Source organism: Peromyscus eremicus, chromosome 5 (assembly GCF_949786415.1).
Source record: "Peromyscus eremicus chromosome 5, PerEre_H2_v1, whole genome shotgun sequence".
Taxonomy (NCBI): Eukaryota; Metazoa; Chordata; class Mammalia; order Rodentia; family Cricetidae; genus Peromyscus; species Peromyscus eremicus.
Window position 1 is genome coordinate 132,236,221 of NC_081420.1, and position 18,325 is coordinate 132,254,545.

At 36.2% G+C, this 18,325-nt stretch overlaps 1 protein-coding gene across 6 annotated transcripts in view; it reads left to right on the forward strand.

Moving 5' to 3' along the window:
- Chd9 (chromodomain helicase DNA binding protein 9) overlaps positions 1 to 18,325 on the forward strand; it is a 151,701-nt gene that overhangs the window by 48,016 nt on the left and 85,360 nt on the right. For 5 of the 6 annotated variants that reach the window (XM_059264532.1, XM_059264535.1, XM_059264536.1 and 2 more), the window contains exons 3-4: positions 320 to 651; positions 14,344 to 14,455. In XM_059264532.1, the coding sequence (XP_059120515.1) occupies positions 320 to 651; positions 14,344 to 14,455 (444 nt within the window). Of the gene's footprint in view, positions 1 to 319; positions 652 to 14,343; positions 14,456 to 15,182; positions 15,241 to 18,325 lie in introns of those variants that run through there. The other variant, XM_059264537.1, reaches the window with a different exon arrangement.

Consider the following 18,325-nt stretch of genomic DNA (forward strand, 5'->3'; position numbering starts at 1 on the left):
ATTACAGGACAAAATTAGAAATAACTACATTTATAGGATAAAATCTGAATCACCAAGGAGTGCTGTAGAAATATCAACAAATCAATGTCTTCCCTTAACCTTTATTTCCAAGGCAGTAGCTGAGCTGTTTACTTTGCACTAGTGTCCAGGTAAGCAGAATGCCTTACGTGTACATTGGTTTGCAGGACTCATGTATTTGCTTATATAATTTTAATGCTCTGGTTAATTTAAAATTTTCAGATATTTATGTCAGTTTTTTTTATATACTTTGGTGTTCTATTTTTTTAAAATTTGTTTGTATGTTTGTTTGTTTCTCTAGCCTCCATCTTCCAAGAAGAGTGATGGTTCTGGGACATATACTAAGTTGCAGAATACCCAGGTGAGGGTCATGTCTGAGAAAAAGCCAAGAAAAAAGATGGAATCAGAAAGCAAGCAAGAAAAGGCTAATCGTATAATATCAGAGGCCATAGCAAGAGCAAAGGAACGTGGGGAACGTAATATTCCACGAGTAATGAGCCCTGAGAACTTCCCTAGTGCTTCAGTTGAAGGGAAAGAAGAAAAGAGAGGTCGAAGGATGAAATCTAAGCCAAAAGACAGAGACAACAAAAAGCCAAAAACCTGTTCTAAGTTGAAAGAGAAGACAAAAATTGGGTAAGTTGATTGTTAGTTAAATGTAATCTTGTGCAGTTTTTGCTGAAGTCTAAGCTGTGTGACCTGTTTTTCTGCTTTTGATTTGAGTGTGATGTGTGGACTCCAGTAGGAGAGTTTGACATTGCTAGATACCAGATACACTTTATTTTTATTTTCAATGAGTTATGTAATACTAGGGTTGCACAAATATTACTTTTCTGTCGACCTAGTATTTTGTGTATTTGTATTAATAAAAGAAAACTTGCAAGGGAGGAGAATAAAAATCTATATTTTTGTGACAGTTCCAAAGTAACTTTCTTTAAAAACATATTTGAGATTTTTTTTCAAGGTTGCTTTACCTGTTAGTGGCATTGTACCTCACAGGGTACCTAATAGTTTAAAAGCATGACATAAAGTATTTTTTTCAGAAAACCCAACCACACAAAAACTCTGGACTGGCATTCTGCAATTACAATAGACATTTACTGATTTGTTTTATGTAATAAAGAAGCCAGGTGTTAATGCTTCAAGAGAATCCTAAGAGCAAAGAAATATTCACCGATTCTATTTATCTATTTAATTTTTATTATTATATTTTTTTGTGGTGCTATTAAGGATCAAAACCTGTCTTTGTTTTTTGTTTCAAAAGTTAAAACCAAGGTCTTAAATTTTATGCTAAACAAAAAAAAAAAAAAAGAAAAAAAAATGCTAGAAAGCACCCTGCAGCTCACCTTAATTCCCAGTGCCAATTCTATGAATTTTAATTTGATTGTTTATATGTCTTCAAAAAATAAATGTATTCTTTGTAATGTAAAGCTAAGCATAATGTAAGACCATCATAGAATGGAATTGTTCTTGAAGGACTAGTTAGTTATTTTTGAAGTTCTATATAGAATTTTGCATAAAGTGCTTTATCTAAGGTAATACAAGTTTTTGTTGTTCACAGATGCACATACACAGAGAACATAGTAAAGAAAATTCCTGTGTTCTGAGACTTCTGTCATTTGTTTACATTATTGCTATATAGGCTACCAACAAATTGAATTCTTTACTTTCATTCTGATGCAGTCAAATAAATGCACTCTGTTCTCAGTATAATGTATCAATAAGTAATATTATTATTGATTGTACATTATTTGCTGACAACCAACATGAAATTCAAAGTTAAATTTCTTCACATTTTTTAAAATATTGTCTCTATGTTAGCAGTCTTCATAGCCAGCATAAATTGTGCTGAGATTTCTTTTTTTAGGTTCATTTCTTTATTTTCTGTGTATGCCTGAGTGTATACATGTATAGATTCTGGAAACTGAACCTAGGTCCTCTATAATAGAAATAAGTACTCTTAACCATTGATCCATCTCTCCAGTCCCTACTCATTCAGTTTTTAAAAAGTTTTTGTTCATTTGTTCTTAATGAAAGTATCTATTTTTCCAACATTATGTCTATTTTTAACTTAGGAAGCCTACATTTCATCTTTCACTATACTAAAAGTTAATATTTTTAAGATTTTTTTGTTGTAGTTGTTTTGGTTTTTTTTGGAGAGGAGAGGGTGTTTCAAGACAGGGTTTCTCTTTGTAACAGTCCTGTGTGTCCTGGATCTCACTCTGTAGACCACGTAGGCCTTGAACTCACAGAGCTCCATCTGCCTGCCTCTGCCTTTGAGTGCTGGGATTAAAGGCATCTACCACCATCATCTGGCTGTTAAGATTTTTCTAATGTTAACATGTTCAGAGATATGGGTGAAGAAATGTAGTATTTAGAAAGATAATACTTTGAAAACAGTGACATTGAAATTGGTAGATAAGCTTTAAAAGCTATAACAACTGTTACTTGCTCTAACTCTGAGGATGAAGGAGAGACCCAAGCACCTAGAGACAAGTAATTTCAGACTTGAGTCTGATTTAAGAAAAAAATTTGAGGTACAGAAAGTAAAGATAGAAATAATTAAATCAAAGAGAAACATGGATTTTTAAAAATATGAGTTAATGTTGTTGGAAATAGTAACATTGCCAAGGGCTGTTTGGAAGAAGAGTGGATTTGTAGTTTCTTTTTCACTTTTATTTTATTTTTTGAGACTGGCCTGGAACCTGTTATGTAGATCAGGCTGGCCTCAAACTAGTGTAATCTTTCTGCCTTGCCTCCTTAATTCTAGGATTAGTCCCTGGTTTTGGCTTTTTTTTTTTTTTTTTTTTTGAGTCAGGGTTTCCTCTGTCTAGCCCTGTCGGTCCTGGAGCTCTCACCCTGTAGAACAGGCTGGCCTTGAACTCACAGAGATCCACCTGTCTCTGCCTCTCGAGTGCTGGGATTAAAAGTGTGCGCCACCACCGCCCAGTATTTGGCTTATTTTTTTAAGAGTTATATTTTTGTTAAAAGTAAGTAGATTATTTAAAATACAATATAATACTTCATCACCAATTGCTTTAATGCTTTTTTTTCCCTCTTCTTTCTCCCCCCAATCCTCAAGTCTACCAATCACTAGTAAGCAGAAAAAATTGTACTGAAAGCTCTTTTTTTTTTTTTTTTTTTTAAATTTTGGTTTTCTTTCTGTCTTGGTTAAATGCATGTCAAGATACTAAGTAGTCACCACAGAGAAAAACTTGAGAATGTACAGGCTTTATGACAGTTTATTGTCAGGCTGAACATGAACCCAAGGCACTGCCTATGGTAGGCAGACACTCTACCACTAAACTACATCTTTATCCATAGACCCTTTTGATAGAGGAGTTGATAAGTTATAGGCAAGTAAGTAAAATTGTGTTTTACCTGCTTATTATGAAGTTATTGCAGCAAATAAATAATCTTGATTATATTTATCATCAAGAAATTAAAAAAATATTGTTGTACATCAGGAAAAACTATAAAACATCTTAAATTACATTTGTGTGTGTATGTGTGTGTGTATGTATGTGTGTGTGCACACATGTACTCATGTGTACAAAGAAGTTGGAGGAGAACACATGGCTCCTAAGGATCAAACTCAGGTCATTCATGCTTGGTAGCAAGTACTTTATCCACTGAATCATCTCACCAATGCGGATAAAATATATTTATATTTCATTATTGTGTATTCTAACAAGGCAGTGTGCTTTATTGTTTTGATTGCTGAGTTCTTAGTTATTTGTTGCAGGATTGGAGGGCTTCAACCCCAGATCCTCTACATGTTAGGCAAGCACTCTCCCACTAGTCTGCATTCCCAAACCTCGTTTTGTTGTTGGCCTTTGCTTATTTTGTTTGTTTGTTGTTGTTTGAAGGGGGTGAGTTTTTGGTTTTTTTTGGGTTTTTTTGAGACAGGGTCTCACTATGTAGTTCCTTTGGCCTGAAACTCATAGAAACTAGCCAGCCTCTGCCTCTCAGATGTTTGGTATTAAAGGGTTGCAGTACCATGCCTCCTCACAGCCCTAGTTTTTAATTGTTATGTGAGAAGTTATTCCATTAGAGATCAGTTTGTATTGTCTTAACTAGCATTTTATGATATGTGAATATTTCTTTTTGAAAAAAATCAGATCCTCTAGAACTGAAGTTGTAGGCAGCTGGGAGCCATCTGATGAGAGTACTGGGAACCAAATCCAGGTCTTCTGCATGAGTAGCTTTCTCAACTGTTGACATCTCTCTTATACAAGCAGTGTACGCCTGTACAGATACTTTCCTGCCATCTTTAGAAGAGGGATAATCATATTATTCGTCTCCTGGTATCATTTTGAGGAGGAAATGGGTTAACATTTAGAACAATATGTAGACTATATGTAGTGATCAATGGATGTAAAATATTATTTTCTGAGTCCACAAATAGCGTATAGCTATTTAGGAAAGAAGTCAAGGCCAAGAGCTACACATCTTCCTAAAGTTATTCTCATTCACTGTCTAGGCTATCTTTCTTTCTTAAGGCTTTGTTCCTAAGTGATCAGCTTAAAAACCAATCAGAAAAATATGAAGAAACAACAGCAACAAAACTTAGTTACTATTTTGTTTTGTTGTTTGTGCTTTTCTTTTGTGGGACTGTTGGTTGACCCTAGGGTCTCACACTCTCACTGAGCTGTACTGTGGGTCCAGCTGTTGCTACTTTCTTTTTCTTTTTCTTTTTTTTTTTTTTTTTTGGTTTTTCGAGACAGGGTTTCTCTGTGTAGCTTTGCGCCTTTCCTGGAACTCACTTGGTAGCCCAGGCTGGCCTTGAACTCACAGAGATCCGCCTGGCTCTGCCTCCTGAGTGCTGGGACTAAAGGCGTGCGCCACCACCGCCCGGCTTGTTGCTACTTTCTAAGGTCTTTCTTAATCAGGACTTCCTTTCTTACCGAGTATCCGACTGACATAAACAGAGTACTTTTGATCTTGACATGGTCTCATAGATGTATAAATTTCATCAGTTACAGCCCTTGATGATTAACTCTTTGGTTTTGTATTGTTCATAGTAAGTCTGTTCTCTATAGGAAAATGATTTATTAAATATTTGAAGTAGTTTTCTGTTTAGTTATAGCAAAAAAAAAAAACCCTTAAATTTTGAGATATTTATCAAGCTCAAATAGAAATTAAATTTGAGACATTATGACAGGAAGCAATAAGACATTAAATCTCAATGCTTTGGTTTTGGTTTTAGGGGGTCAAACACAGGGTCTTTTTTGTGCTAGGCAGGGGTTCCACCACTAAGTTCTATGCTCAGCCTCTTTTGGACATTTAAGAGTTTGAGACCAGCCCAACAGTGGTGGTACACACCTTTAATCCCAGCACATGAGAGGCAGAGACAGGCAGATCTTTGTGAGTTCAAGGCCAGCCTTGAATGAGAGAGAGAGAGAGAGAGAGAGAGAGAGAGAGAATTTGAGATCAACTTGGGCTACATAGAGAGACCCTGTCTGACGACATGATAGTAAAGTGACATGTGAACTGTAACTTAAGTTTTTTTTTTTTTGAAATAATTGGAATTTTGAAATGATGTCAGTTTCAAATATATAGTTGTTTGGCATATGGTAACTAAAATAGCTATAAAAGTATATGGTATAAACTTATTATATATTCCTAGTATACTTTAATAGTCGGTGTAAAGCCAAGCAGTCAAAATGCTCTTCTAATTTTCTTGTTTGAACCTAAATTATGAAACTCAGATAATGTGAAACAATAATCTACAGAATGAGTAGGTATACATGATACTTAGGAATCTCAGTTATAGTTTACTTCTCCATTCTTCAGAATGATGCCTTTACGAGACTACTCAGGTTTTGTCATTCGCAGAAAGAGATGTCCTTCATTGAATATAAAATGCTATTGGATCATGAGGCACCGTCATTTTGTGTGTCAGAAAGAAAAGTGTTGCCAATTAAAGCTATGGCAAAGTACTAAAAGAATCCTGGTTGCAGAAGTATTACATGTGGTTCTTTATTTGTTTATTTATTTTGTTTCATTTTTACATGTATTTTTTTAAAAAATTAAAATTCAGCTGTGCTGTCAGTTATGATGGTGCACGGTTTAATCCCGGCACTTAGGAGAAGTAGGCAGATCTCTGAGTTCGAGACCAGCCTCTTTTATATAGTTAGTTTCAGGATGGCCAGTTCTACATGGAGAGACTTTGTCTCAAAAAATAAAAACAAACTGTACACAAATATGTTGAATGATTGTGTAGATTCTTAATATTTATATGACACACTCTCGAAAAAAAAAGCAACATTAAATTCTGGACAGGAAATACTGAAAAATTAAAGTTACCAAAATCTGACCATATAATATCCTTTCACATATTTAAGGATTACTGTTTTTTTTTTGTTTGTTATTTTGTTTGTGATTTTTCAAGACAGTTTACCTCTGTAGCCCTGCCTATCAGTGGAACTTGCTCTGTAGACCAGGCTGACCTTGAATTTAGAGACCTGACTGTTTCTGCCTATAGTGCTAGGATTAAAGGTGTGTCCACCATGCTTGACTTGAAAAATACATTTTTTTTGATGCCTTTAAAAGTGACCTCATTTCTCTTTACTTACCTGGCAAAAATAAAATAATGTAAAGTATTTTTTGCCTGTTTTCTATGCATACAATTATGTGGGTAGTTCTTGGTTTGGTTTGGGTTGATTGAGATAGGGTCTTGCTGTATAATTCAGGCTGGCTTTGAACTCATAGCCCTTCTGCCTCATCCTCCTACATGTAAGGATCACAATTGTGAATCATTTGCACCAAGTATGATGGGCGTATTAATCACAGCATATGGACTAATTGAGTAAGATTTATTGTCCAATTACTGCAATGAGAGAATCAACAGGGGGCAATTACAGCTTGACACAGTGTCGAGTTTAGCCTGTTAACAGAATCTACTAATAATCAACGGGCTGGATGTAGAGGAGTGCATAAATTACACTCAAAATCAAATGTAGGTACGTCAGGTATAGACACTATACTTAACAAGTCAATCAAGAGCTCAATTTTGGTTAGAGTTCTTTTAGGCTTTTCTCTCAACTTCCTCAAATGTTGACATTTTATGTAACTGTAGCACAAGGATCGAAACTAGGAAATAACCATTTGTAATCTTGTTAACTAATCCACTGGCTTCATTTCCAATATTGTTTTTCTTTTTGCCTCCTTTTTAACAGCCACTCTAGACAAGGTCTTGCTATGTAGCCAAACTTGCTTCAAATTCTCAATCATCCTGCTTCTACCTTCCACACACTGGGATTACAGATGATGTTTACACTTGTGACACCTACTGGTCAGTCCTTTCTAGACTTTCATTTTTACAGTCTCTGCTACTTCTCATGAGGCATCTGCATTTTAAATAGACTGCTTTCCTATTAAAGCCTAGCCCGTCCTAATCTAATACCAAGTTAGTAATTATTCCCCTAGTAGTGTTGTGTAGATGCCCTTTCACAACAGAAAATAATAATACAATTTCACACTTTCCAATTAGTGTTCCATGTAAGTAACCATGGTTTTAAATCTTCAAATATTTATGTGCTTCTACCCCCACCCAAGAATTAAGACAGTCAAAAATTATGTCGAATATTGGAATAACATGGGTTTTTGGTTTTTTTTTTTTATCATGAAACTGTGTCATTTGTAAACAGAAACGATATGTAATATTTTAGACTTAAACTTAGTAAACTACTAGATCTGAAACATCTGCTGCCACATTAGGGTTTTGTCTCTGTCTCCCCCACCCCTCCAGTGTTTGTCTGTGTAGCCTTGGCTGAACTCAATCTGTAAACCAGACTAGCCTTCAACTCAGAGATTAAAGGCGTGGGCCACTACCACGTGGCCACATTAGGGTTTTATTTTGCTTTGTGATGCCTGAGACCGAACCTAGGGCCTTGCACATGTTAGACAACAGTCTTCCATGGAGCTCTACTGCTCTCAAGAGTTAGTCTTCCAAGTGGAATGTAGTGGTATAGCTCTCAAATCCCAGCACCCAGCACCCAGGAGGCTGAGGCAGGAGCCATACTAAAGTCAAGGCTGGCTTGGCCTACGTAGTCAGAACTTGCCTAAAGAATGTCAATGAGAATTTGAAAAGGATTTTTCCCTGTGTAATTAAAAATTATTATTAAGATTTAAAATAAAATTATATTCTAGGCCTATGTTAGAAGAAAAATATAGACTATATGTAAAATAAATTTTATTAAATTTATTTTTTATTATTTGTTTATGTATATGGGTATTTTGTATGATGTACATGTGTATACCAGAAGAGGGTGTCTGATCCCATGGGACTAGTTATATATGATTTCTGAGCTGGGAATTGAACTCAGGACCTCTGGAAGAGCAGCCAGTGATCAGTGAGTTAACTTTCCAACCCTGTGAAATTAAATTTAAAATTCTTCGTTTCTTTTAAAGTACAATTTTTTAAAGACTTTTTTTTTCAGTTATTTATTTTGAGACAGAGTCTCATGTGTAGCCTTGTCTGATCTAGAACTCTGTCAGACTCAGAGATCTGGCTGTGGTGTATACTACCACCACATATTGTCCTGAGGATTTATTTTTGCTTCTGTTTATGTGTATGTATGTCCATACATACACATGGATGCCTACAGAGGTCAGTTGAGAGTGTCAGATGCTGTGACATGGTGATTACAGGTGTGAACCACCTGACCTGGGTGGTGGGAACCAAACCCCAGTCCTCTGCAAGAGCAGCGGTGCTGTTAACTGCTGAGCCATCTCTCCAACTCCTTAAGTCATTTTTTTTTAAGATTTATTTTTTATGTATACAGATGCTTTGTTCGCATGTATGCCTGCAGGCCAGACGATGACATCAGATTGTGAGCTGCCATGTGGGTGTTGGGAATTGAACTTAGGACCTCTGGAAGAGCAGCTAGTGATCCTAACCTCTGAACCATCTCTTCAATCCCCTTATGTAAATTTAAAAAATACATATAGAACAAAGGCTTTTGTTGTTGTTGTTTTGAGACAGAGTTTCTCTGTGTAGCCCTGACTGTCCTGGAACTCTCTCTATAGACCAGGCTGGCCTCAAACTCACAGAGATCCAACTGCCTCTGCCTCCCGAGTGCTGGCATTAAAGGTGTGTGCCACTACTGCCTGGCAAGAAAATGCTTTTTTAAACCTTTGTTAGGTATACTTTTGTTTATTTGTTTATTTCCATACCAAAAACAGTTTGTATTAAGATGGAGTTAGTAGTGCATAGTAATTATTGTTTAGATAATATTTATCTGTAAAAATTATTTTTCAGCCGCCTAGTACTTTGAGAATTTTCTTTTAATTTTTTTTGGAAATGAATAGTACAACCAGTTCATAGTCATTTATATTTAAAAAAAACCGATTAAATGACTGTGTGTCTTTGTCCAAGGTGTATGTGTGTTTGTTTGTTTGTTTGCTTGTTTGAGACAGGGTCTGACTGGTCTGAAACTGACCATATAGACCAGGCTGGACTCACACTCACAGAAATCTTTTTGCCCTTTGCCTCCCAAGTGCTGAGATTAAAGGTATGCATCACCATATATGGCTCACTATGGTTTCTAGAGAGTCAGGAAATAGGAGATGTAAGAGGCTGCTGCTAGGGGTTGGGGATTTAGCTCAGTGGTAAGGCCCTGGGTTCAGTCCTCAGCTCTGGGGGTGGGGGTGGTGTAGGGAAGAGGCTGCTGCTAATATGTGTATTATTTTGTAGCAAATATGTTCTTTAAATATGTTTGGTCATTTATTGTGTGTACGTATGTATGTGTGTGAGTGCATGTGTGCCACAGCATGTGTGGTGGTCAGAGAACAATTTGAGAGATTCAGTTATGTCCTTCCACTGTGTGGCTCCCAGGGACTAAACCCAGGTGGTTAGACCTGTCAGCAAGTGGCCTTCCTTCATCCACTGAGCTATCTTGCTGTGGATATCGCTCTGCATAAATAAAATGCTGATTGGCCAGTAGCCAGAAAGTATAGGCAGGATAAGCAGAGAAGAGAATTCTGTGAACATGAAGCTGAGTCAGGAGACGCTGCCAGCCACCATCATGAGTACCAACATGTAAGATACTGGTAAGCCACGAGCCATGTGGCAAGGTATAGATTTATAGAAATGGGTTAATTTAAGATAGAAGAACTAGATAACGAGAAGCCTGCCACGGTCATACAGTTTGTAAGCAATATAAATTTCTGTGTGTTTACTTGGTTGGGTCTGAGCGTTTGCGGGACTGGCAGGTGAGAGAGATTTGTCCTGACCATGGGCCAGGCAGGACTGGAGAAAACTTCAGCTATACCATCTTGCTACCCCACATTACTTTTCAAGTAAGTAGAAGTATACTTAATGATAAAAGGCATCATAAATGCATTAATCAATACATTTTTTTACTGCTGTCACAGAATTATATTTTGTGTATGATCACAGTGCACTGCAGTACAATAGCTTGTTTACACCAGTACTGCAATATCACTGCAAAGCACATATCACTGCAAAGATCCTTTATGTCAGGATGCAACAGGAATGCTTCAGCTCCTCTATGTTACATGGTTTGTGACTAGATAAATTTAGGTTTAACAACAGTTTGAGAAAGACGAAAGCTTCCAGGACTGGCAGAGAAGAGTTGATAGAGACCAAATCTCCCTGAAAACCAATATTTAAAGGGGAGGGAGAGGTAGGAGAGGGTTTTTGTTGTTGTTGTTGTTTTTGTTTTGTTTTGTTTTGGTCGAGACAGGGTTTCTCTGTGTAGTTTTGGTGCCTGTTCTGGAGCTGTTGCTCTGTAGACCAGGCTGGCCTTGAACTTAGAGATCCGCCTGGCTCTGCTTCCCAAGTGCTGGGATTAAAGGTGTGTTCCATCACCGCCCCCCCACCCCCCTTTTTAAGTTTTTTTTTTTTTTTTTAGATTTATTTCATTTTATGTGTGTGAGTGTTTTGCTTGCCATGTATATCTGTTTACCATGTACATCCTGGAACTGGAGTTGTGGGTGGATTGTGAACTGTCATGTGGATGCTAGAAATCGAACCCAGATCCTCTGTAAAAACAAGTGCTCTTACCACTGACCATCCACCTGCCTCTGCCTTCTAAGTGCTGGGATTAAAGGAGTTCACCACCACCACCCAGCTGGCTCTTACAATTTAAAGGTACTTTCCGGCTTCAGATTGTAGTACTTCAGGCTTTAGAGTGGGTCATATTTAATTTTGATCAATTATTTAAGTTTTTAAAATTTTACTTATTTGGGTGAGGAATACAAGAATGGCATGGTGTACATGTGAATTTCATAGGACAACTTGAGAATTGTTTCTTCCTTCCACCACGTGGTCTTGTGGGTTGAACTCAAGCTGTCAGGATTGGTAGCAAGAAGCCTTCCTCACTGACCATGTTGCCAGCCCATCTCTGTTTTTTCCTTTATTTTTTATTTTATGTATATGGGTGCATGTGGGTATACTATGTGCAGAAAAGGATTTATCAGTTTTCCTGGGACTGGATTTATAGACAGTTGTGAGCTGCCATGGTGGGTGCTGGAAATTGATTCCAGGGCTTCTAACCACTGAGCTATTGCTGTAGCCTTTCCCACCCCCACCGCCCAAATTCTCTATTCTTAATTTACAGTATTTTGAGCAAAAGTAATACTCCTTGCCTGTGCACTTGAACATCAAATAAAAGAGAGCATTTAAAGTTAGCAAAGAAGCTAACCCACAGCCCCGAGTAAGTGGAAGCTGTGAAGATAAACCTTAGTTCTAAGAATTGAGGTTATTTTGGATTGGGAAATGAAAATGAAATACATTGAAACCGTAGATGAGGAGGGAGAACCAGAGCATGTCACAAGAGTGAATATGGCTTTCGGGCAGATTTGTATTTTAGGAGGGAAAACAGAGTAAGAAAAGTGCCTGAATGAGGAAGGAAGGAAGCGATGGAAGTGGAAGGACAAAAGGACTATAACTATGGCTGGTTCCTTCAGTTTGTTTCAGATTATTTGCTTTCCTGGCTCCAAAAAATAACTACTTTTTCTCCTTACTTACTTACCACTACCCACATATTCACAAGGTTGCAAGTTAGAAGACAAGTAAGAATTAATATTATCTTGTTGAACCTGTCTAATTAGAGGGAAAAAATCATCTACAACTTTTTGTTATGTCACATCTTTGACTGAGAATATCTTATCAGTTTTACATCCATAGTAGAAGATCACACTTTCTTCATCTAGATTATTGTCTTCTTTACATGAATTGTCCTTTACCTTTTCAATAGTTTCTCTGGCTTGTACTTCACCTCTTTTTTTTTTTTTTTTTTTTTTTTTTTTTGGTTTTTCGAGACAGGGTTTCTCTGTGTAGCTTTGTGCCTTTCCTGGGACTCACTTGGTAGCCCAGGCTGGCCTCGAACTCACAGAGATCCGCCTGGCTCTGCCTCCCGAGTGCTGGGATTAAAGGCGTGCGCCACCACCGCCCGGCCGTACTTCACCTCTTTCTAGTGACACTACCCCCTTCTTTAAAAATTCTTATCCCTTAATATTGTTTCTTTTTTTAAAAAGTTCACTCAGATATATTTGAGGATTTAGTCATTAGGTGGTGCCTATCCTGTGGAACATAAGAGCTGACTTGAACTTTAAAATGTTCGTCTTTGCATGTCATTCCAAGGCCTTCTATGATACTCACTGCATAGTTCTCCAGCCCTCCCTTCCTCGTGGTGTGTGTTTTATTCATTATTCCTGCTGCACATTTGCCTTGCTTTCTTATGCATCTTTCTGCTGGGGATGTACCATATATAGCCTTTTCACTGTTTGCTAAACTCCTTTTCATCATTCAGTTGACACCTCAGATTCTTCTACCTTTTCTGTAATGCCTTCTCTAATCTTCCATGAACATAAACACTTACAAAATAGTCACACTGTTAAGTGATCTAACTGCAGCACACATATTTAGAAGTCATGACCAGGCAAAGACTTTCATTTTGTGGTTCATATAGCAAGAGATATTGAGCAATCCTAAAACATGGTCCTAGTTTCATTTGGACCTGATGTTAGTTATTGTCATTATGTTTTTGCTCTTTATAGTAGAGAACAAAGTAAAAGGCATACCTTATTGGTCTGTAAAATGTAAACCTCCATTTTAGCATTTTTGTCGTGCCTCTGCCTCACTACGATGCTGTAAGGTTAAACTGTCATTTTGCAACTGATATAATTTGTAGTTTGTATTTGCTTACTATTACTATCTGTTAAGATTATGTTATGAGCTAATAATATGTTATGTTAACTTCACATTGCTGGGACAAAGCATCTGAGATAAACAACTTCTTGAATGATATATTAGTTTTATCTCCTGGTTTCTGGGATTTTAGTCCATAGTTTCATCTCTTGGTTTCTGGGATTTTAGTTCCTAGGCACTGACTGTTGTTGTGGACCAGTGAAGGATCAGAACATCATGTTATACTTTCTCTGTCTTGTAGGCAGAGAAGTAAGACCAAGAGATCAGGCAGTTTGCTCAATGTTGAGGATCCAAATTGCTGAATCTGTGATCTTATCATGCTTGTAACTTCCAAAATTGTTAAATAATTGTTATAGATTTGAATCTATTTGATGTACCATCTATGAAAATATTGGAGGAGTTTTTGGATTTGGAAATAGAGATATCTAAAAGAGAATTTTGCTTGTTAGTAACATGGTTTATGATTAACATGGCACTTTAGTAATGGTGTTGTTGAGGCAGATAATGAAATCTGGAATCCTAGTTCTTATTTCGCAAGAAAACAGATTTTTAGTTTAGAGATATATATTTGATATGTATGTAATATTAAATGTAAAACCAGAAAGTTATACTGACACATACTATAAGAATTATATAAGTAGTATTTCTTATTCCTAGGTACATATGGTATAGATTCTATAAGCTCTGACATACAATTAAAATGTTAACAAATAGCTGGTCGTCAGATTGTCAGCAGTACAGAAGACATTATTGCAGGGTAGAAGAATCAGAGGCTTTTGCAGAGGAGGGTGTTCAAGTGCAGTGAGCAGCATCTCTGTAGGCAGGAAGTAGAGAAAAGTCCCTGTTTCTGATTTGGTACAGTAATAAGTTCTTTTTATTGTTAAAGAGTTGTGTGACTTGAACATTTTCCCATGAAAAGTACATTCAGAGTCCAAGAAGCAATGTTAGGACTTGACTTCTTGCCTGTATTATAGGCTGTAGTCAGTGCATTAGAAGAGTTTGTTTTGAAAATATCTATATGGATTTCAGTTTAATTAACATATTCGGTTAGACATGTATAATATAAAATTATGTTTGTCATGGCTACTCTATTCACCGAAAATGGAAACTCCAGAGTTCTGAATGTTAATTTCTTTCTTCTGAAACAGCAAACTCATTATTTCATTGGGTAAGAAACAAAAAAGAAAGAATGAGTCTTCAGATGAGCCGTCTGATGCTGAGCAGATGTCACAGCACACATTCAAAGACCAGCACTCTCAAGTGAGTACTCACGTTTATTCTGAGAAATGGAACACTATTAGAGTTATTTAGGGAGCATAATATTGCCTCTTGGATAATTACACTCTAGTTGAGTGATAAAAATACAATTTATTATATAGTAAATCCTGTAGGATAGCATGATTTCAATATACTTCTAGAATATTACCATATAATATTAGACATGGGAGGAAATTTATCTGCCTTCCTTTAACCCCTCATTTTTCAGTATTGGAACTGAAACTCTGAGAGATTAAATAACAACAAAGTCCTGGATGACTTTTAATGTAAAGCAGTATCCAGTGGTATCTTGGACTTACAGAGTGCTTTGAATGAAATTAATGGTATAGATATTAATTTTAAAAATAATCACAAATCACAGAACAAATGGATTGACTCATTATTAGAGTTAATACTTTTTGTCTGCTTGTGTTGAAGAAAAGATAACCTATGATACTAAAAATCCTGACAGACATAAATATTGTGCATTTTGCCTTTAAAAAAATAGGTAGATATCAAAATAATCCTATGGGGATATATAGATAGATAGATCGAGATATATATATATATATATATATATATATACACATCTGTAGTGAAGGTCATAATAATTCAGGCCACCCTCTGCTTTCTAATCCTTAAAATACTACTGTAGGCCGTAGGGGTGGTGGCAACTGTTGAATTATGGGGCCAGAAAGCCCCTGAATGGCCTTTCTTCTTCCTTATGCAGCTTCTTATCCAATGGGAGAGTAGTGGCTCAAGGCTCCTGGGCTGCTGCAAGAGTTGAGGTAAGGGCAGTGATTGAAGCTCCTAATACCATATGGCCTGGCCTTTTCTTCATATGCTATCCTTAACTTAGGTAAACTTCTACTTAACTTACTCAGTGTCAGAATTTTTAGTTTAATTTTTGCTAGAATAATGCTGGCCATCTTCCCATTTTGTAATTTACCAAACAGTGAAACAATAGTATAGTTCTTTGTGAACGTATCTTCCTTTTTTCACTGTAGTGTTAGGTTGCTTTGACAAGTGTGCTGCTTTAACAAAACAAAAAGCAAATGTATATTTTATAATAAGTATAAATCCTTATTATGATATATTTGATTGTGTCATTTTATAAATGAGGGAAAGGTCCATATAGCTTTCAGTGACAACAGTGGATTTTTAAAGTTGAATTAAATTTTAGAGTCAGCAAAATCTAGAATTGTGAATGTGATGTTTAATTCTCTTTAATCTTGATAAAGAGTACTTTTGTAGTTAGACTAAATTTAGAGACCTATATGGTTTTATAAATGCCCCTGCAGCAAATTATGGTAAATATTTATAGGAAATTAGTTCTAACATAACAAAGTATTAGTCACTTAAAACATAAATCCTGTGCTCTCTTTATTCATAGGGCAGTGAGCAAATCTGCCAAAGCCTTTCATTTTCATAGAGGAGGGGAAAAGCTACAAATACACTAGAAGAGACAGCATGTTACTGTTTCAAAACATGGAGAAAGCCAGAAAGGCACACTTACCAATCGTGAGGATGTCCGATTAGTTTCCAGATTTTAAAAACCCATTAGAAATGTTGTATGATAGAGAAAGGTAACTGGAGAAGTGGCACAGTCTTCAACTTCACCTGAAATGTGCTGCCATATGCTTCACCTAAGATGCTTTAGGGTGAGATCATCTGCAGTCTTCTGTCAAATCAGTTAATTAGGCTGATAAACTCGTTATAGGATGAAAGAGCAGTTTATATTAAATTGTCTTCATTTTATCCTGTGAAGTTGTCTGAGTGTACATTTTTGTGAGTGTAAGGGAAATTTTCACACCATGCATTTACTTTTTACTAGAGAACAGTGGACATTTCAGAGTACCAATAAGTAGCCAAGTAACCAGAAAGGAAACTATAAAATAGCGGAAACTATGTCATAGAATCATACAAAAATATATTCAATGACTCTCAAACTTAATTATTTAGAAATCATGTATAGTAAAACTTTGATAATTAATACATGTTTTAATATAGTAAATGTCAAGTTGAGTACTAATTTAAACTATTTTGAACATTAAGATCTATATGATGGTTGTAATAGAATTCTAAACATAACATTTAGCCTAAGTATGTTCATAGAACTTTCCCTCTAGGGAACAATAAATATTTCATGCGTTTTTCAAATTAGTATGTGAAAAAAGTAGATTTCTTGAAGTCTTTTTATTATGGTTATATATTACCTTCCTATCTCTTCCATTAACAAAGTATTGCTTTGATGTTAGAAAATGTAAATGTGAGGCCGGGCATGGTAGTGCACAATTTTAATCCCAGCAGAGGCAGGAGGATCTCTGAGACCAGCCTGGTCTACAGAGTGAGTTCCAAGGCAACCAGGGCTATAAGAGAAACCCTGTCTCTAAAGCAAACAAACAAAAAACACAAATGTGTTTATGTCCAACAGAAAGGCAGGGAGTTAGTTCTTCAGTCATAGAGTACTTGCCTAGCATCGACTTGATTCCCAGTAGACCTTTTTCCTCACCAAGAGAAGTTTAAGCAGATGGTGACCCATTCTAACAAAAAGGCATGGAATTTGGATACCCACATACTACCTTTCTTACAGTATTGCTCATCTCGGAAGACAAAGAGGCGTGATCTTACAAAGCCACAACCATGGCAAACTTAGTACAATAACAACTTGGTGCCTCTCTGCTACACAGATTCAGCTGGTTCTGTTACAGCTGGTTTTGTTATGGTTGTGAAAATAATGAAAAAGCTCCCACACAGATAATATTGCAGAAACCATTGGTAGAATAAATATGTGGGCTATTTTCTGGTTCAACTTTTGAGGAATGTCAGGAAAATTACTCTGCATAAAAGGAAATGGTGCAGGAAAAGCAAGAAGGATTGGATTCACCCAGTAGACTGCTACTGCCCAGTTGACTAGTTGGCTGAGACTCCTCCACCCGAAGGGTTCATGGAAGTACAAGAACATTTAAAAGTCCTTTTTTATTCTGAAACCAACCTGAGTTTTGAGTTTGGGGTTTGTTTGTTTGTTTGTTTTTAGTGAAAACATAAAAATTGGTATAATTTTGTTTTGAAAAATTCTCCTTGAATTATAAACTGTCAAAACAGGTATTAGATAATAGGGAGTTGGTTCTAATTCAAAATTAGACTATTAAAAAGACCTATTACTGCAAGTACTACCTTTAAAAGGTTTCTGTTGTATGATTGTGCCCTTTTTTTAATTTTTTTTTTTGTCCAGATCTGAGGACCGAACCCAGGGCCTTGTGCTTGCTAGGCAAGCGCTCTACCACTGAGCTAAATCCCCAACCTTGCCCTTTTTTTAATGTTAAAGAAACTAGTAAAGCTAGTGAAAAACTAAATTTAATTATACAGGATCATTTTATATATTTAATCTAAAACATTTCATTTTTTATTGTAAATATTTTCATATGCTTTAGAGAATACTTAATTTCTTTTGTGTTTATGCCCCAAATATTTAACAAATAACCATTTAATAAACTTTTAGGTTTGGGGCAAATGTATTAAATTATTGATAGTTTAAAATATGTATTGTCTAAGGAGTAAATTAATAACTCAGTAAGATAACCTTTTATTTTTGTAATTGTTTATAAAGAAAACTAATCCAGTAATAAAGGTATTACTGATAGAACCCTGCCTTTCCAAGCTGTGAACTAGCTGAGAACAAAACCAGGTCTTTGTATTCTTAACTTACAAAGAAAAACAAACAAAGGGGGGGGGTCACTATACTTTCATATTTGAAATTATGGGAGGTAAAGCTTTGGGAAGAGTGTGAACTCATGGCCATGGGCATGTTATAGCCTTTAGTCAGAAAAAGACAAAGAGATGAATGTTGCATATATTTTTGAATTTTTTTCT